The 20,297-nt window shown below is 50.7% G+C and overlaps 2 protein-coding genes across 6 annotated transcripts in view; both read left to right on the top strand.

Moving 5' to 3' along the window:
• The window catches only part of HOXD3 (homeobox D3), a 29,159-nt gene that overhangs the window by 5,383 nt on the left and 3,479 nt on the right, over positions 1–20,297 (top strand). For 2 of the 5 annotated variants that reach the window (XM_084523183.1, XM_084523179.1), the window contains exon 2: positions 18,504–18,587. The gene's annotated coding sequence lies outside the window, so the exon portion shown is untranslated. Of the gene's footprint in view, positions 1–1,930; positions 1,969–12,760; positions 12,852–15,250; positions 15,362–18,503; positions 18,588–20,297 lie in introns of those variants that run through there. The other 3 variants (XM_084523182.1, XM_084523181.1, XM_084523180.1) reach the window with 3 other exon arrangements.
• On the top strand, positions 5,951–8,582 carry HOXD4 (homeobox D4). Its single transcript, XM_084523185.1, has 2 exons — positions 5,951–7,576; positions 7,979–8,582. The coding sequence occupies exons 1-2, from the start codon at positions 7,168–7,170 to the stop codon at positions 8,281–8,283; spliced, it is 714 nt and encodes a 237-aa protein (XP_084379311.1). The 5' UTR covers positions 5,951–7,167; the 3' UTR covers positions 8,284–8,582.

Here is a 20,297-nt window from a genome sequence, read left to right as displayed (position 1 = left end):
AATGCCCATAATTCCCTCTTCGAGATACCAAGGCTGGCGTTATTCAGTTGCAGAAGCATTCATGTCGCCCCTAAGATCACAGGGAGCCCCATATCTCTCCCATCAGCCCCTCTCCATCCCACAGCCCTTTCCCAGCCCCAGCCCCACATCTCCAGGACACTTTGGCCCCCGGCCATGCTCGGCCCAGGCCGCCGCTGCCTCCCCGTTTCCCAGGCCCCGATGTCTCGGAGCCGGTGGCCAAACCTCGGCCTTTTCCTCCATCTCCTGCGTGTCGGGGATACAGCCCCCACATTAGCGACTCAGGATGCAGCCCCCCGGGGGGCAGAACAGCTCCCAACCCCTTGCCACCATCCAGAGCTCTTGGGCGAAGCTCCCCGGCATCCCCCGGCCCCATCGGCCCTGGCCCGGGCAGCAGCGGGCAGAGCAGGGCAGAGCCGTGCAGGTGGGGTGGGGGATGCCGGGTGGTGAAGCACGGACACAGAGCAAGGGGGGCAGCGGCAGGCAGAGCATCCCCGAGCCCTAACAAGGCAGCAGGGAGCCTCGGGACGCCTCCTGGTCTCTGGCAACAGGAAAATTGATCAGCTGTGACCCCCAACAACATAAGGAGTGGAACGGGAGCTAAAGCTGCCCCTTTTTGGGAAATGCACAGAGATATGACCGGAGGTCTCCCCCGGCGGTGGGAAACGGCCGAGAGAATGCAGACCAGGAGGGATGAGACTCCCGAGTCAGGCAGCACCCAGACGGGGCCAACCGAGGCCAGGAGGGGCCAAGTAGGGCCATCAGGGGCCATCCGGGGCCACCGCCCCGCAGGGAGCTGGGGCTGACGGGCTTTGGGGCGCTGAGCCCCGCGGGCGGGGAGCGGGCGCCGCTGGCCGCAGCAGTCCGCGGGCGGTCACCGACGGGGCGGACAGGGCTCCCCGCCCTCTGGGAAGGGACAAGCCCCTCCTCGGAGGCACCAGCAGCTCCTGGCCACTGCGACTTCCTCGTCGCAGCCGTGATAGATGGGGAGCTGATGCCCGGGGTTCTTTATGCAAGGGGCGGCTGTGTGACTGCCAGGGACATTTGACTTCCTGTGCTCAGGCTCCTTGAAATTCTCATTTGCTAACTCACACCCTGCTCCCTTCACACCAGAGCTGTTTTATTGTTTTATAACCCTCCTTAAACTTCCAGTCCTCAAAGATCTCATTGTGGCAGGCTTCACACTTTCTCCCTTCCCAAAGCCCAGTGCCCTCGCTGCTTGCAGCAGTTTGGTCGCTTGCAAACGTCCGGCGGGCGCCTGGCGAGCCCGCAGCCCCTGGCACCGCTCCCTCGAGCAAAGCGCAGGAGGTGAATGAGTCAAAACCGTTTTCCAGGGTCTCCTGAACAAAATGTCGTACAGGTCCGGGGAAGGCAGAGGAATCCCCCGCACCCCGACCTAACACCGCGCTTTGTCCTGCCGGTGTGCCTCCCTGTCCCCTCAGAGATGCGAAGGGATGCAGGGAAGGGCTTGAAGTGGCACCCACGGCGAAATGCGACTGCTCCTCTCTGAAGAGCAATTTGGGAGCGCTCAGTCCCCTCTTGGCAGCTTTCCCTGCAAGATGCTCGTTAAAAAGGCCGGCATAACGCCACGGAGCTGACCTTCCGCCCATCCCCGCTACCCTGAGCCAGTCCCGCTTTCCAGAGCAGATTCAGCGGACCTTTATTTAGCGAATAAAAGTTTAAAGCTGAAGGTTATTTATGGTTCCGCGGAGATAGGTCCTGAGTGGCTATTTAGAAGCACGTGATTCCAATAAACTTTGTTTTATGGCTTGAGAGTTGACAAGCCAAAATATAATTCCCACCATAAATTAGTTTAAGAGCATACAAGTGCAGATGCTTTCGTTCCTGGAAGCAGTAATCGGGGAAGTGTTAGCAGGGAGCCGTCTGCGGGAATGCGGCCGTGCAGGCACCCCCGCTCCCCGGTCCCCCCAGCCCCGGGGAGAGCGCGCAGTAAGTCCTCTACAGCCTTCCTTCGGCCCGAGTCGCTCCGGTGTCTTTGTGCCTCTGGGAACAGGGCGAGCGAGCGAGGTCCAAACACTGCTTCGCCCGGAAAACCTTGCCCGAGCCTTGCGCTGGGCAAACAGACAGGTAGAGCTCGAGGGGACGGGGCTGTGCTGGCATTAGCTGGCTGCGCCCTGGCTGAGGTTTCCGAGTGTGGTGAAGCATCTTATTCGAAACTAACCTGGAAAAAAAAAATACAAAAACAAAACAAAACAAAAAGAGAGAGAAAAGAAAGGGAACGGAACAGTAGGGTAATGCTCAGAGCCGAATGGCCGATATTGTTCCACTGCTCTCGCCGTGCTATCCAGAGTGCACAAAACTAAAAATATATTAAAAACCAAAAACTGTCTTGGGAAGCTCTATCTAGTGAGCTGTTGATACCTAAGCTATTGCTCTGTGTGTAATACAACTCTCCAAGGTATGGTAGAAAGGCAATAGAAGAAGTGAAAAATCGCTTAGAGGATAAAAAAAAATCACAAAACAATATTGGCGTTTTACTGTTAAATATGCAATGCTTTTCAGGAACATTAGACTGAATATGTGTTGTTTTCCTTAATGTGAGCTTTGAATGTATTTCTTAAAAGATGTGAAGGAAAGTTCAAGTCAAATTTGTCCTCCTATAATGCAAACAAAGACGCATGTCTCGAGTTTACCGTTTGGATAATTGTGTGATCTTAAAGGGCTACTCTTATCTCAGAGTAGTACGAGATTTATTCCTATAAAACTGTCGTTCTTTTTGTTCTTAGCTTGCATACAATGCTGTATTGCATATTGTGACATTTTCTGGGTGATGTTTTGGCGTAGGTGATCTGAATATTTCATTTGTAAGTGACTGAATTGCCACAGAACAAAAAAAAAAAGGCCTTTGTTATTCTTTTTTTTTTTTTTTTTTTCCTTCAATGAAAGAGGGAGGTCTGACTTTTCATCCCTTTGGAAATTATGTGGTATAAAATCTAGACTATGAATATTAAAAGTGAAAGATCACACCCCAGGCACAGGGAAAGCATGTATTCATAAAAACTGTCTGAATGCAATGTGGTCCTCATTCGGAAGGGGCTTCCACCCCATCACTCCGCTGCTCGCAGGATTTACCACCAGCTCCTCTCTGCCTTCATCTATCAAATGTGTTCTGTAACTGTTCTGGAGCAATATCACCCGTATGTGGAATACAACAGTAACAAACATTTTTATTGCAACAGGTTCGGCAACATGGAAGGACACCCACGGTAAGTAGCCTCTTATTTCTTGCAGAATTGGAGTTGGTTGGAAATGCTGTTTCTTCCCCTCGGACCGGAACAATTAAACGCGAGGTATCCCCGCTGAACGTTGCCGCAAGCAATCGAACAGAGAGGGCTGCGTCAGCATGGGAAGGCTTTGGGAAGGCTTTGGGGAAGGCTTTGGGGAAGGCTTTGGGGAAGGCTTTGGGAAGGCTTTTGGGGAGTCGCCGTGCGCTACGGCGTCCAGGGCAGCCCCGGATGGGGACAGGGCGTGGAGACAGGGGCTGATGGCGCTGCCTCGGGGCCGCACAGGTGTCACCCCTTGGCCACCAGCAGTGCCGCCGTCCCCGCGGTGGCACCGCACAGCGCCTCCCCGGCGGATCCCCAGGCAGAGCCGGGCCCCGGAGCCCAACGCCCCCTCTGCCCCCCACCCCCCCACCCCGTTTCTTCTTGGTTCCTTCGGCCTCGGTCGCAGCGCGGCCGGGAGGCACCGGCCGGCGGTGGCGGTGGCCGTCCGGGCGCGGGGTGGCGATGCCGGAGGGCAGGGCAAGAGGGGAGAGGAGCAGAGCGGAGCGGGGCGAGCTCTCCCTTCCGCGCCTGCTGCGGCTCCGCGGGCGGGCAGCGTGCTGCAGGGAAGGCAGAGAGGTCTGGCTGCTTGAGGGGCTCGGGCTTTGGGCTGAGGCTGCCCTCGGAGAGGAAAAGCAAGGCTGCGGTGTCTGGGGATTCAGTACGTGCACGTCGCCCTCCCCGCTCCTGCAAACCGCGCTCTGACTGGGAGCGTGCACAGGAGCGGAGCCGCGTTTGGTCGCGTTTCTCCTCGTTTCCTCTCCCTGCTCGCGATAAATTATCTCTTGCACTACTTCGGCCCGGGTGTCTCGTTCTCGTTTTGCCTTGCGTTGTGATATTGGGTTTGGAGCCATTTAATTACGAAATAAACAATAGCCTCGAGCGCTGCATTTTTAATTTTGTTCCGTAGGTAACTTTCCTCCTCCCATAGCTAGCCCTGCGCTACGTAGATGCCCTTGGCGTTTTATTCCCGGGCCGGCCCTAAATGTATGGATTACTTGTTTTCTGCCAACCTACATTTAGCATACTGATTATGAACAGGCATACAAAAAGCCTGATAGATCAAAAGCATTTTGTATGGGCAGTTGAACAGGAGGTGAATATATAACGCTTTTGTTCATCAATAACTCTTTGGCTTTGACCTGTCTGAGCAAGTCGTGCAATAAGGTGAAACGCAGGTCACAGCGTCTAACAAATATGAAAATGTGTGGTATTAGGCAGAGCAGGGACTTGCTGCCTCCCCACCCCAGCGCTGCCCCCCGGGCATCTCTCGGAGGGCTTCTCCGCTCCGGGGGGGCTGCCCCGAAAACGAGCTGACTTTGGGGGGGCGGATGCTGCCCGGCCCGCTCGGCAGGGCGGGGGATGCCCCCCCTCCCCCCGGGGGAGGCACCCCCTCCCCTCAGGGAAAGGAGGGGAAACCGGGAAGAGCCGCTAAAATAGCTGGGAGGAGATTGAAACGATCGGGGGGGGCGAGGGGGGAGGAATTAGGGACACGAGGTCGTTTCGAGTTGCACTTGCCGTGGAGATGATCCCACGGCAGTCGTAAGAAAGCAGAAGTTTAAAAATAGCATCTCCCAGATCGGGCAGCTGGGAGCTGCAGCCAGGCAAACAAACCGGTGCAGATCACTGGGACAAACGCAACACCCCCAAATGTGCCCTCCGCAGCGGCTGGATGTATCACACCCGCACCATTATTTGTCCTTATGTTGCCCGTTTGAAATAGTCGAAGGAGAAGAGGTTGACCGCAGGACAGCAGCGAGGAGCTGGGTCAGACACAATTCATGAACTTTTGTACTCCTGTGTGCTGCTGTCGACAAAGTAAAAATAATGAAACTTGGTGATATGTTTGTAAATGATTTCGGCTGACCTCTCGCCCTGCCCTTCACCATAAACGCTACGGCGGGGAGAACCTGGGAGGGTGCGAGGCTGCGGCTCACACGCAGCCGCGGGATAATAGCTAGACCGGCATAATGGGACGAAGGTAAATTTGGAAATTCTCTGCTTCCCGAGAACAGCTCCCTCCAGCCTCTAATCTCGTCTTTTTCACCAATCGCTGTTTCTGTTGTCGTCTGTTTTACTTCTGTTTCGATTTTTTTTTAATCCTTTTTTTTTTTTTTTTTTTTTTTTTGGGGGGGGGAGAAGTTCTAATTAGGGAGAATCTGTTCAGATTCGTATTAGACTAAATAGATAAACACTTACTTTCTGTGTGATTTTAACTCTTATTATTCTAAATAGCGCAATTTGACTGGTAGCGTCCGTTTTCTGCAGGAAGGTTGTAAACGGCAAGCATTTAAAGTGCTCAGCAGGTCCTTCTGAGAATTTGTTAGTCGAAATTCGTCGCTATAAATTGGTGCAGAGTCGTAATGATCTATTTCATCAATAATAACAAGCGTGAATCTTTCCTGAAATCCCACCTTCCTGCAAATCCGTATTTCAGATCTCAATCCCAACAGAATAGTTTGCATTCCTCAGAAGACAGTAAGGAATAAGAGAATGGCAATGACCTGCTATATGGTAGATGAAAACAGAATGTTATTACGTTGTCTATATATACCCTGTAGAACCGAATTTGTGTGATATTCATATAGTCACAGATTCGATTCTAGGGGAATATATGGTCGATGCAAAAACTTCACCTTTCTGCAAATGGTTAGAAGTTTAGATACTGACGGAATCAAAAGACGTGTGCGTGTTGAACACGGAGAAATTCTAAAACTTTTGCTGCCTCTCTCCTATTTACTAGATTCAGAACGTCTCTTAAAATTTCACTTGTCGTTCAATCGTAACTCTCCCTGGCAGACTGTGAAGTTAAACAGTTAATCTCACAAGAAGTAAAAAAAAATCTGAAAAAAAAAATCTACCAATCAGTGGATGAATCTTTAAAAATATACTGATATATTAGCTAGACGTGCTAGACGTTAGCGAGTTAGCAAAATTTTCCTGTCAAGTGTCCAGATCTCACCAAAATATTTACGACAGCAGCAAAAGCAGCACTCGACTCACTGAATGTATTTCCTTGTGCTCCAGGAATGATACTGATGAATGAAGACTGAATTTATCTCGTTAAACCTGTGATATTTTTAACCTAATTAAATGCCATCTCCAGTTCAATTGACTGAACTTTGGTGGCTAAAAGTGGACAGTTTCTTGTTATCTGTACGATTTCATATGCACATACGCCCAGATTTTTGTCTAAGCGTGTGCGAGCCTGTGTGCGTGCACACGTATGCACACGTATATATCGAGGCTTGCACAGTGAATGAGAAGTTACTGATTGCCTAATTTTATTCAGCAGAACTAAATTCTGGTAACTTTTGGATGACCTCTGCAAGACAAAGACAGGACAGATCTATTGTACATCATATTACCCTCTTCTTTGATGCCTTTTCTTTTTCTTGCCTTCTTATCAGTTTCCTCCCTTTTAATCGCCCTGCAGCTCCTCGCTCTGCATTTCTTTCGATATTTTATTTTAAGGCACGTAACAAACCCTGTTGGAAATTCTGGCTGGTAAATCAGACGAGAGGGCAGCGGAGGTTAGGAAAGTCAGCCCAGACAAAAGGCTGCCTGTACCTGGGGGTCAGGGAGGCGGCGGCCGCTTGATGAATATTCCTAAAACTCCGGTATCTGATTTGGAGGGTGAAACCTGCCGGAGAGGGGTCACTTGCTTACACGTATATTATTTAGTTAAATTCGTGGAAATTATGAGCTGCACACTAATCCGGTGATCAGCTCCCTGCCTCCCCATTGGCCGGGCCGGTCACATGCACGCCTAACTTTATTCAGTTGACAGCAAGTAGGAGGGCTCTATGGAAGGAGAAAAAAAGACAACACGAGAAAAATTAGTATTTTCTACCTTCAGAAATTAATGGCCATGAGTTCGTATATGGTGAACTCTAAGTATGTGGATCCCAAATTTCCTCCTTGCGAGGAATATTTGCAGAACAGCTACCTAGCCGAGCAGGGGGCCGAGTATTACAGTGCCTCGCAGGGCTCCGATTTCCAGCATCAGGGGCTCTACCCACGGTCAAACTACAGCGAGCAGCCCTTTAGCTGTAGCAATGCCCAAGGCTCCGCCGTGCAGCCACGGGGTCATGGACAGGAGCAATCCGGCCCACCGAGCCACTTCCCCGGTCAAGCAGAGCATTGTCCACCGCCTCCAATGTCCAACTCACGAGCCTGCGGCCAGCAGCCAGCCCTCAAAGCCCCAAACGGGTCAGCAGTTAAGCAGCCAGCAGTAGTTTATCCCTGGATGAAGAAAGTCCATGTTAACTCGGGTAAGGATCCTCTTCTTACTTTGCTCTTCTCCCCCGCTCCCGATTGTCCTCAGAGATGCTTTGCTCGAGTCCTTGCGAGACTCGTGGACGAGGGTTTGAAGCCGAGGTAGCCAATTACACTCGTCATAAATTTTTATTGCCGAGGAAATAGGCCGGTGGCCGTGTGGGGCTTTGCCGAGCAGGAGAAAACTCGGCTGCAGGAGCCGGGCAGAGGCTCGCAGCCCACCTAGCTTGGGGCCGTGGCGCCCGCGCTGCGCACGGGGGAGAGCAGCACGTCCATTGTGAGCTCCTGGGCTGGAGCCAGCCCGGCCACATGCTCGCAGCTCGTGAGGTTTTGTTTTGTAAAAGTCGAACCGGAAAGTCAAGATTAGCTTTGTAAAGTTCTCCGTATTTTTTTCCCAGTGAACCCCAATTACAGCGGAGGGGAACCTAAGCGCTCCCGAACAGCTTACACCAGACAGCAAGTCCTAGAACTGGAAAAAGAATTTCATTTTAACAGGTACCTGACCAGGCGCCGCCGTATCGAGATAGCCCACACTTTGTGTCTCTCTGAGCGCCAGATCAAGATCTGGTTTCAGAACAGAAGAATGAAGTGGAAAAAAGACCACAAACTGCCCAACACTAAGGGCAGGTCTTCCTCCTCTGGTTCAAACCCACATTTACAGACTGTTCCCAAGGACCATCAGACTGACTTGACAACTTTATAGAAGAGGTGAAATTTTCCATTTCATCCTTCGATTCTGACCAGTACTGTACATAACTGACACTATCCAAGCAGAACCTGCATGTAGCAGCTAAGGACTCGAGAAACTGTCATCTTTCTTTAAGGTACTGTTGTACAAAGGAGACAAAGTGACGCTACTTTGGACTATATTTTATTTGCCTCTGCTAGCACAACCTTAAAAAAAAATAAGGAAAAAAAAAGCATCATGCAGGCAGTGGGAATTGGGAAAATATTAAACGAGACCTTCTGTCCATAAAAAGTAATAAATCATTGAAAATGAAACTGTCCTGTGTTTCAGTTTTGAATTTGAAAGTGAAGGCTTGATGCTTTATTCTGGGATTTTTGCTTTTAATTGTCTTTTGATCCCATGCAATTTCGGGATGATGCATTTGGGCAAGTTGAGGACAGGAAATTTATAGCATAGTCTTTCATTTGAGCATAAAGACTAGTATTTGTGAACTTTTTGTGCTGCTTTACCTTTCTTGGTGTAATGAAAATACTTGCTCATTTCCATAACGTCTCAGAAGATGTGCATAGGAGTTAAGTGAAAACGGGTTATTTTATGCTCTGCTAGTGTTAGCGTATTTATTTATTTGTTACGTAGAAGGGTGACGATAAAAAGAAAAGAAAAAGAGTCAAACCAAAAATGGGAAAGGGGAGATGAAATGCAGTATTTCTCCTTCCCAGTCTCATGAACACATGTATAATGTTTACTTGTCTTGAACGTACACAACTTTCTTTTCCCATTTTTCGAATTTCCTTCTTTGTGACTAGGAAAGCGTCCCTGCTCCTTACCGTGTCCCCTCCAGGGCTAACAGGCTTGAAATCCGTTTCCAAAGCCTGCTCTGCTCAGCGCTGTCCTTTAAACTAGCGGTACCTCATTTAAAAACGAAAAATAAACTAAAAAGAAAACCCCGGAGTGAAAAATCAATGCGATTGCTGGGATTGTCCGAGCCATTCGAAGCTCAAAGCTAAACGTGTTCTTTCTGTCCGATTTTAAATTTATTTGCTGCCCAACAGAGGGACAGGCTGTGTGGGTTGTGTCTTTGCTTGGGGGGGGGGGGTATTTTGGTCTTTTTTTTTTTTTTTTGGTTGTTTGGTTTTTTAGTTGGTTGGTTTGGTTCGGGGCCTTTTTTTTTTTTTTTTTTTTTTTTTTTTTTTTTTTTCCAAGAATACTGATTGTTTTTAAGCAAACTACGACACATGACTGAAATGATTGGAAACCTCAGCAAGTTAAACCGTGGGTAAGAGAGAAGGTTTGCATGGGAGCAGAGCTGGTCTGATACCCCAGTATTTGTCTACAGCTGCTGCTTGCATCGTGCCAAAGTTGTAGTGCATTGAGCCTGTATTGTAACTACCAAACCCAGCCAAACCAGCTCCCTCAGCCACCTACACCACCGCTCCGGCGATTTTAAAGCTCAGCCCTTATCTCCTCTACCCTCAGGGCAGCCTGGGAGAGGGACCATATCATCGACATTTTAACTAGATGATTCCATTATTAAAGGGAAAAGGGAAAAGAAGGAAACCTAGGTCAAACGCTGAAGCTGCACTTCTGTAAAGGGAGCTCGAAACAGCAGCGTGTGAGTTAAGTGCCCATCTCTGGGCTGAGTGCTTCCCACTGAGGACTCGCTGCTTTCTGTGCTCACTCGGGATATCACTGGCAAAAATGGGCTTGAATGAATTCGAAAATAAAGGGCGATCTTTTCAAAATGAGGGTATTCGGCAGGATTAACTATGACCAGCGGTTAATTTCTGCCCTTTTCTCATCCCTAGAAGTCCGCGAAGTGTCTTGTAAGACTTGGTCTTTTGTTTTAGAGCCTGGAGAAAACTCTTTGTTCTTTCTTAGGGTTAGCCCAGTTCTCAGACTTGCACATGGCAATACTTGAATATCTCCACGTCGTGATATTAAAGATGGATATTCCTGCATTATTCGCATCATTGTTTCTATGACAAAAAGCACAGAGTTCATACATAGTAAAGACGTCTTTTTTTCTGACGCCTTCACGTTGAGAAGCTGAAAAGGTATTTTACTGAAGTTCGGCTAAATTGCAGGAACAGGTTCACCCAGAGGACAAATTTTCTATTCGATTAGTTGTATTTCAGCCGGGAAGAGTGACCTCTAAACCCTTAACCTTTTGGACCCAAACTGCTCTTCTCTTTCTCTGCCATGGAGAGCAGTGAGCAGTGGCGCTTGAGGAGGGAATTCCTTAGACGAGTTTTCAAGTTTTGTTACACCCAGTCCATGCGGTAGGAGCCTTTCGTCTCCAGAGTTGGCCAAAGACCTCCCTTTACTCTTGGTGTGCATATAGGGAAAGAAAAAAATAAAGGGAGGGGGAACGGGTGTGTGTGTGTGTGAAAACCCTTTCTGGCTGATCTTCGTGAAATTACCCCCCTCTCGGACCCCCACTGCTTACTTAGAGTCTGTGATGAGTTGGCTCGGAGCAGGGCAAACACGTTACTCGGGAGAAAGATGCCAAGTTTGGCCTCTGTGGTACGACTCTGAAAAATAATGTCCTCGGATAAGCAAACCCTGGCTTTGTGCTTCTTATCGACCGAGATCGCTCCCCAAGTTAAAGGGCCCAATTCTGCTCCCAGCTTTCCTTCCCCCGCCCACTGAAGTCAAACAGGGATGTAGCTGCGGGCAGAATTTGTCTCATTGTCTTTTGAAATGTTAATATCTCCAGGACGAGTGTTGGGTTCAGCAGGCACAGCTCTTTGCAAGTCCCCTTTGAGCAAGGCTGGGGCACTGTAAGTTTACATAGTTGTAATTGCGTTGTAAGCCCCGAGAATATGTGAACTAGAGGCAGAAAGGACCAAAATAAATAAATAGTTTCCAGCTGCCCATGCTCTGAAGGGTCAGGAATGTGGGCAATAGCGACCAGGAGCACACACTGGACGTTATCTCCCGTGGAAAACGAATCTGAGATTTCATTTCCATTGTCTTTTAGCCCTCCCCCAGAGTTATTTTGTGCAGGAAGGGGGGCTGTTTGTTTTTGTTTTTCATGGATGAAACGTTGTGTATTGAAGTCTTTGTTAAACGATCGCATTGTCCAGCAACACTCATCTCTGTTAAAGTGTGATGCTTTTTATAGACTTTACCAATGTTTTGCTGCCATCGATTAAAGCGTTATTTATACTATTTATCGCCTGTAGTTTTGATGTAAGCCCTCCATATACGTTTGAAATAATAAAAGGTGTAGAGAAATAGCTTCTGTTTTGTACCTTGAACAAACAGTCCTTACGAGGCGGGTCTCTTCTGTGGAAATGCTTGGCCCTCCCATCATTACAATGTTAAAAGATGGGTGACTCTGCATAGCATCCTTCCAAATGTCCCTTTGAACAGGTTTGCTGATTGCCCCAGCCATAATGGTGTGACTCTAGGCCAAGCTGGAGTCTATATTTACATTTAGGCTGCAGTTAAAAGTGCCTGTCATCCATTTGCTACTGCTTTGCATTTAACAAGCCCTCCTAGAATGACTCCCGGATTTATGCATGTGTGGTAGGAAGCAAGGAGCCACACCTGAAGTCACCTCGATCCCCACACAGATGTGTGCCTTTTAGGTGAGTCCGGGAAGGAGCCAATTAAGAAAGAAATGGCAAGTTGAAATTACATGGCAGCGAGCACCTTTCTCTGAGCAGCAAGTTTCACTTTTTCAGCTGATGCAATAGAAAGATCACACGAAAACACAAACTTGGAGAGTCGAAACTTTCCCATGCACCTAAGGCAAACATCATTTTTTTCCAGCCCTGCGTAAGCACCTCAGACAACAATACGTCCCTCTGACTAGCAGAAGTCGATGGCACTATTTTTGTCAGAAGTATTTGTCAGGGGGACTTGTCCTCTCTTGGAGCGTGGTCAAGGCACGAGTCCAAAAATACAGTATCTTGTTCAGATGCTGAAAGGAGCGTAGTGCACAAAACAAGGCAAGTGCCCTCAATGCCTGGAGAGCGGGGGGGCGAGGGGGGTCTGTGTATTCACAAGCACACTCTCACTAAGTTTAAATGCTGAGACACATTTTGTGATTATACTTTCTCTGTGTGCTGTTTAATGGCTCCTCCTGTTACTACCGATACATCAATACAGTTCTGTATATTATATCACCACTAGTCGTTAAGGTAAGAATGAAGAGGAAAGGCAGAGTCAATAGCAAACACCCCTCACTGTACAGTACAGTAAATAGGGACCTCTCAATGCAGAGCCACACAGCCTCCAACGGCCATGTTTGTTAGCCCTTTCCCCTGATTTTTTTTTTTTTTTTTTTTGCAAGCCTAGAGACCAAAATAATCTTGCTAGGAACAGTCATAACAGGCAGAATTTCAAAGTGCAAGGAAGATGATAAGAATAGATTTCTACAAGTCCTGACCACGTGATTTGCGAAATAATTAATTCAGCACGTCCCTTAAGAAACACGGAGTCGTCATTAATCTGCCAAGCAAAGGACTCTATCAGACTTGAAAACTGAAGAGATCCCAAGAATATAATATACAAAGGGTGCAGTCCTTCTCTCTGCACACCTAGCTCTTTGCTAGCTGCCGAAAAAGAGACGCACGGTATGTAACCATTTTTTTTTTTGTACTTTTATTCCTTCTTATTTAAGCCTTAATGAACTTAGCTGTCAAACGCGTGACAAATAGGGCACGCTGCTTCCTGATTTCCAGCTCGGCAGCGGCCGGGAGCCGGACCGGGCGCAAGTGGTGACCTTTGGTTCCCAGGGAGCGGGGGGAAGCGGAGCGCGGAGCGCCGCGGAGCGCCGAGAGGAGGCTGCCGCGGCCCCGGGCGGCGCCGGCGCTGGCCGCTGCCGCCTGCGCGGGGAGGCGCGGAGAGGCGCGGAGCGCCCCGAGGAACAGCGCGACTGCCAGGGCATCTGCCGCCCGCTCCGAGCCGCGGGGAAAGGCCCCGGACTTCTTCTCAGCCGGGCTTGTAAATCTGGCCCCGCGTCCTGACAGCAGGGCTACCGCGGAGGCTGCGCACCCGCGGAGCCAGCCCCGGGGGCGCCGTGCCCCGCGCTCCGCCGCCGCCCCCAGGCCGGCCCCGCTCCACTCCCGCGCCCCGCTCCGGCCGGCCCCGGCCCCGGCCCCGGTCGGCCCCCGGCTCCCGGAGCACGGCCGCGGCCGCCTGCCGGGTCCCAATCGATAGCCCGCGCGGAGAATCGGAGGGCACGGTGTTATGGAAAGGCGCTCTCCACAAACTCTGTGAAATATGGACCACGAGCCTGAGGTTTCTCTATTAAATCCCAGAGTCAGCTGGAAATACTTTCTGCAAACAGGATATTCTTTATTATCCCTTGCTGGAGTAATTTCTAAAAAACCCTAGATCGTAGCTTTTTATTACTTCCGTTTCGGTGGCAGGACAGAGACAAAGTTTCCTATGTTATGAATTATACATTCAAACAATAACACATTAATTCAATTATTCAAAGATGACAAATGTTTATGTGCTTTGGTAGTGACTAAGGAACAGATTTGCTACTTCACCAGAACTCCTACGTTTTTATCAATGAAGTTTTATATTATCCTGCTGGTCCGGGAAAGAAACCAAACTCCACCAAGGCGCGCAGTAAAATGGACCCGACCATAAATCGAAGCCCTTTCATAAGAGCGTTTATTCCTGCATATAGCCCGGGCTATTTTATCAGTTTGACAATTGCCGGAGTTGTTGTTATAAATCATCATAAGTAATTCCTGAAAGGGTGCGAGGCTGCTGGGGGGCGGGCGGAGACTGTAAATCTTTCTGTTTTATTGCTCTATGAACATATGCTCCGATTGAAGAAGTCTTAGATCCTTTACTGGAGACAAATTCACGCAAAGCTGGAGTCCCACCAGCGCCGAGGATTAACATTTCCTTAATACTTTCTCAGTCCCCTCTGCGATGTCTTAATTCTGGTGGCGAGGGCGCTCCTTTCTTCCTGCCGGCCTCCATTTTTACCTTAAATTTCACCTTTTTTAGCCTCCGAACAGCCACCTCGCGGCCGCGGGACTTTTTCCAGGGCTCTTCGAGCTGCCCCCCGAGGAGGCATTTTCTTCCCCAGCCTCCTCTTGCTCTGGACTCGACCGGAGCCCAACTTTCCCCTCTTTGTGCTGTGTGGGAAGAGAAAGACCTCGTCGTCATCCCAAATGCCCGAAGCCCGGCAGAAGAGCCTTCGGCCGTGTGTGTACACACGCGAGCGTGCACAAGGCATGGGGTGTGCGGGGCTCTGCGTGTGTACACACAGGCGCGGGGTCTCTGCGAAAGTACACAGACGCCGAAATATATGGCTGACGGAAAAGGATATAAAGAACCATTGCCTCTTACTTGAGGCGAGATTTAAGTGCATCATTTCGAAGAAATATAGGATTATAAATCCGAAGCCGTACACAATAATTTACATTGAACTTACGCTTCCATCACCGGACTCCAATCTTTTTATAACTGGTTTGCAAAGTCAGGAAAAGCAATGTAATTTAGATAAATGTTACAATGCACTTACGGTTAGTATTGTAAGGTAATACGTTACTGTCACATCCCCGTGCTTTGGATGGTAATGAAATCATAGCAGATGTTAGATTAGGTGTGGTGTATTTATAGCTACTGATATGTTAGAAAATCAAACAGAGAAGCTAATATATATATATTTTGCCGAAATGGAATTGTTGGGGAGCTTTGTGGGCACACATGACGGATATACACCGGGGTTGATCTGTGTCTCTACACACACACGGAGAGGGGAGGCAGGCTCAGGGCAGACACACACACGCACAAATGTCATGAGTTCTTTTTTTTTTTTTTTTTTTTTTTTTTCTTCCCCGACGCTTCTTTAGCCTCCAGACAGGGGTAGTCCCAGCAGCCCAGCATATTTCCCGGAACGGAGAAAGAGAAACCCAAAAACCCGCGCTCGCCGGTCGGCCCGGGCGCCTTGCCGCCGGAGCAGCGCTGCTGCCGAGCTGCCCGGGGCTCAGGCGGTGGGGTGCAGCCGGTTCCCAATTCCTCCTCTCACTCCACTCCCTGGCCGTACCCGGCGGAGTTCACCTCTTCCCCGGCGCTCGGGCGGGCGCGGAGCGGCCCCGCCAGCTCCGCGGGGCGCGTAAGTGCGGGAGCCGGCCGGCGCGGTGCGGTGCGGGGCGGTGCGGAGCGGCCGGGGAGCGGGGCGCGGGGCGCGGGGGTGTCGCCGCCCCCGGTCCCGTCTGGGCAGCCCCGCTGCGAGGGGGCGAGGGGAGCGGGCCAGCCTCAGCCCCGGCGAGCTGCTCCCGCGATCACGTGGGCGAATGTGGCTGGATTTTAGGGCAGTGCCTATATTTCTGGTCAGAAAGGGGGTTCTCCTGCTCTTCCCCCAAATTCATCCATGGCCGCACGATTTAAAAACAAAACAAAACGAGAGCCGGCCAGTTTCCGCCTTTGATTCCAGGAGGCTGATGGCTAAAGGGTTGTGTGTTGATTTTTTTTTTTTCCTAAACCCCAACAAATTCCGATTTCCACTCGCTCTCTTTTATTGGTAGTTGAGCCTGTGCCTGTTTTCGTTCTATCGGGAATTATGGTGTGTGGAAATGTCTGTAAAACCGCAAGATCAGGTTTAGGACAGTATTGTCTGCAGACAAAGGGTGAAGGATATATTCTAAGAGCTGCAAGCACAGATCCTGAAAAGTGAGGAGCCCAGGTTTATGATAAATTGACACACAGGTAAGCAACTGCATGACAAAATGGGACCTTTAACCACAGGGGCTGCATTATCGCCTTTACTCAGGGACTGTCTGGAATTTGTTTGTAATCTCTGCCCACGACGGCTGCAAATGCATGAAGTAATCTCCACCTCCTTGTGCGTTTTAAGCTGTATCTCCTTTTTATTATGCCGTTTGAATAAAAAGCGAACTCCTTCCCAAAGGCTAGGAGAAAAGGTTTATCTCTCTCCTATCCCCATTTTCCGTAGTTTCAGGAAGGGAATTACAAATAACCAAAAAAAAAAAAAAAAAAAAAAAAGAGGGGGAGACAACTTTGCTGGACGCTCCCATCGCCAAAGTAAGATTGAGCATCCCATTAATTCGTTGCCGTGGGTAGCCGGGCAGGGGGTAGCCGTGTGGATTTGCACAGTGCGATTTGAAATAGGCTCATAGGTAATAGAGCCCCTACGTTTGGTGTCTTGAATACCGAGCGCCTTATCGTGCCTTCTCCCCTCTCCGTGCTCCTCGGGGCCGCTGCTCTCCTCCCCCGGTGTGGTGGTGCCGCCGTTGCCACTGCTCTCACGCCTCCGAGCCGCACGGGCTGGGGAGGCTCGGTGTGATATTTGTCTCCCGAGAAGTTCGTGGCCGTGCGCTGGGGCGGTGTGATCAATGCGGTGCCAGAAGGGTGCCCGAGGCTGACCTGGGGCGGCCGCGGGGCTGCAGCCGCTGCAAAGGGCCCCGCAGCCTCCTCGCGTGCACCCGCGGCTCAGCTCCCTCCTGGGCTGCTCTCGGCTCCCAGGAGCGGTCGTCTCTACCCCGGGGCCTTCCCGAAGCCCGGCCGAGCTCTCGGGCCGTGTGTTTTGGGGGAAACCCCTGGAAAAGCTCGCTTTGTGCCGGCGAGCAGCGGCGGGGGTCAGGCTGCGCCAGGTCCCACCCGCCCCGAGCCACCCGGGCGAGTCCTCCTCGGGGGCAGCCGCAGCAGGGCGATGGGGCGAGGGGACAAAGTTGGGGGGGGTCTTTCTCCTCTCTCTCTCTCTCTTTTTTTTTTTTTTTTTTTTTTTTTTTTTTTCTCTGTTGCGTCTTGCTTTGCTCGATCAGAAGTTAAAGGCAGTGAACATTTTTCTTAGCTGTATGCCTCCAAGCTGCTGGCCTGCCAAGTTAGTCAGCTGAATCCAATTACTGCAAGCAGCATTTCATTTGGCTCGATGGAAGCACTCACTTATAACTTCACCTAAAATTTCAATAATACCTTTATTGGGCCCACGCCTGAATAATTCTAAAGATTTCCCTGGTTTGAGCTCTGGCAACTTCTTCTCCGCAGTCGGCTCGGTCGGAGCAGAGCTCAAGCCCGGCGAGCCCGAGACTCCCCTCTTCGCAGCGCAAACTTTGCAGGTTCTCCTTCTGGCCGTGGAAATCTATGTATTTGTCCAACCTGTCGCCAAGTAAAGCATGTCCAGAGCAAGGAGGCTATTGCTTGTGAGGCTGCTTCGAAAAGGGAAGAGAAGTCGATAATTAATTAGACGCAAGACGAAAACTTACCACATTTAGCAACAGCGGGTAACAATGACTTGGTGTGCAGTGTTACACTCTCTCCGCTCAGGGGCTAAGGTGCAACCCAACTTACGCTTTCTTTTCTTCCTGCACGCCGTAAAGTGCTATTTCTAATGATCTCTGTTAAAAAAAATAAAGCACTTAAAGTTGACGTACGCCCACGTGCATATATTATATAAGACGTTACCGGGACAGGCCCGGGCCAGGAACCTGAGCGAGCACCGTGTGTAATCATGAAGCTCCACTTCCCTAACTCCAGTTTGCCAGCATAAATTAAGGTGATTTGGAAGGGGAATGCCGCATCCTACTGGGTTTGGGTAGGGAGAGAGAAGACTTGGTGGAAAGTTGTAATGTCTGTTGTGTTGTGAGCTATTGGAGGCGCTTCCGTTGGTTGTTCATTAAGTGGTGAGTTATTGCTATACAAGCCAAAGGTCATTTCAAAGGCTTATGGCTGCTAGATATCGTCTTTATAATGACCTGGGCTTCTTTGTGGGGGATTTTCTGGCACTCTTAAGTTCTTAAAGTCCTGACTCGACACATTACACGATCAGATGCAAAATGCGCGTTTCGAGCCACAAACGTTTGCGGCGTATTTTCAGAGTCGGGGTCTCTTCGCTTCTCTTTCTCTCAGTCTCAGCCGGTGGATGGGGAGCCGGGGGGGGGGGGTGGAGAAGGACCCGCGCCAGCCCCGCAGGAGCGGAGCCCTCCACCGAGCGGGGGCTGCCCGCGGCTCCTGGGCGCTGGGGCCCCGGCTCGGACCCCGCCGGCTCCCCTCGGCCTCGCTGCGGTGGAGGCGGCGGCTCTCCGGGGGTATTTTGCTCGTTTCTTCGCTCCCCGCCTCTCCCAAAGCGTTATTAATAAATGAAGAGAAGCGTCTGCCCTTTGTCTGCTAAAAGATCTGACGTGGACTTAGAGACACGGTGAGGGGCTGCGGACAAGAAGTGCATTTATTAACAAAGTCCTAAGGAAGAAAGTCCAAAACAAACCAGCTTCCGCTGAGAGTTCTCAATTTTGTTGCAGGTCCGTGCCCAAGGATTATCCCAAGGAACCTGAAGATCCTACACACACTGTTAAAGTCAAAATTCAAGAAAAAACATAAGTGTGGTGAGTTCTCTAAATTTCCTTTTCCGTCCGTCTCCCGCTGTCCCCGGCCCGACGGCCCCTCCGGAGGGAGCAGAGCCGCCGGGGAGCGGGGCCGGGGCTGCAGGCTCCCGGGGCTGTCGCTGCATGGAGGCCGAGGAGCAGCAGTGCCTGGGAAGCCCCGCCGGGACACGCAGCTCGCTGCCGGACCCGGCTGGGGAGCAGCCACAGCCTGGGCCCAGCCTTGGGAAGAAGGGGGGCACCCCGGGGGGCTCCGGACCTGCTTTAAAGCCCCGCCAGAGCCGGAGCCGACCCTCCCCTGCCCTCGCTCCCCCGGCCCCCCGAAAGGCAGGGAGCCCCCGCTCGGCTCGGCCGGGTCCCCGGCAGCCGGTGGGCGCCCGTCCCGGCAGCCGCCCGGTTCTCTGCCCGCGGGCCGGTCGCGGCCGCCGGCGGCCCCAGCGCTCCCCTTATATACGGGGCTCCCTCCGGGCCGCCGGCCGGGAAATGTGCCGAGTGGGGAATTCTTTTGCCGGGCTCCCTCCTACGCGCAGGCTGCTTTGCACTTCTGAAAGTGCTGGGGCTTGGGAAGTGTTTTCCTTTTCATTCCTGGCCGGAGCGTTTACTGCCACAGCACTCGCGGTCATAAATTTTGCTACAAACCGCAATGACAGGTGCATTGATATGCGCCCTGAGAGCTCCGGCTGCCTTAATAACCGCTCCACAGGCCGCTCTCGCCGCCTTTTATTTATTCGGTATCATATGAGATATTGATCCTCGGCAGAATTAAGTGTAGTGGAAGTTTTAGGAGAGAACTGCTTAATATGGAAGTACCGGGGCGCAGCTGGCCGCGGGCCCTGCGCGGGTCTCCGCGGGTGCGGAGCGCGGGGCTCGGGCTGCGGGTGCTGAGCCCCCGCGGCGGGGGCACCTCAAAGGCGCTGAGACCAGCGGCGGGACAAAGAGCCCCATTATCATGTGTAACGCCGAGCGGTTCAGCTGAGGTTAACCTTTCTGGAGAGGAGGAAGGGAAATTCGAAACACAGACATGGATACTTTGCGGTTTCCTAACCTCAGTGCCTGCGAGCCCACCTCCCACGGATCGGCCTCGCCATTTGGATGTCACCTTTTTTTCCTGGAGGCTGTTTCTGGCCAAACCACCAAGTGTCGAGCCCCTGCTTTGGTGTTCCCTACAAAAACATCACCCTGGGCCTTGCACTCGTGGAAAATCAAAACCTAGAAAGGTCTCTCTCTTCCTCTTTCTCTCCCTCTCTCTCTTTTTAAGATCTAAAGATGAGCCACCAAACAGTTGAGCATTGTCCATGTGATTTATGGCCCATAGCCTCCTTTTTAGGTTCAAGCAGAGTTCACAAGCAGTTGGTATTTCAGAAAAGAAATAAGGCTTTTAACAGCTTAACAGCAATATTCTTTCTTAAGATTCTTCGTATTCTTTTGGGAACTATATTTTACGAGGCACATAAAAGCATACGCTCAAGGCAGTGTTGTGCTAACAAAAGTCCTCAGTCCAGACTGCTCCCGAAAATGTAGATGATAGAAGTGGAAAATAGGCGAAGAATTATTTTGCAGAAAAATACTTTCAAGGCTCGTCCAGATTATAGTAGTTTATTAAAACTCATCTGAATCCCCACTCTTCGTTCCCTTAGACATCCTTTTACTAAAACTTTCCAGGAGACTAGAACAGCTCCTTTCCCATTCTTATCTGCTTCCCAGATAATCCCA

This window comes from Aythya ferina, assembly GCF_964211825.1.
Source record: "Aythya ferina genome assembly, chromosome: 6".
NCBI classification, from domain to species: Eukaryota; Metazoa; Chordata; class Aves; order Anseriformes; family Anatidae; genus Aythya; species Aythya ferina.
Note: the sequence above shows the minus strand (reverse complement) of the source record. Positions and strands in the feature narration are given on the sequence as shown.

Coding starts and splice junctions, on each gene's coding strand:
- HOXD4 (XM_084523185.1), top strand. CDS start 7,168: ATGGCCATGAGTTCGTATATGGTGAACTCTAAGTATGTGGATCCCAAA. Junction 7,577..7,978: donor GAAAGTCCATGTTAACTCGG/GTAAGGATCCTC, acceptor TTTTTTTCCCAG/TGAACCCCAATTACAGCGGA.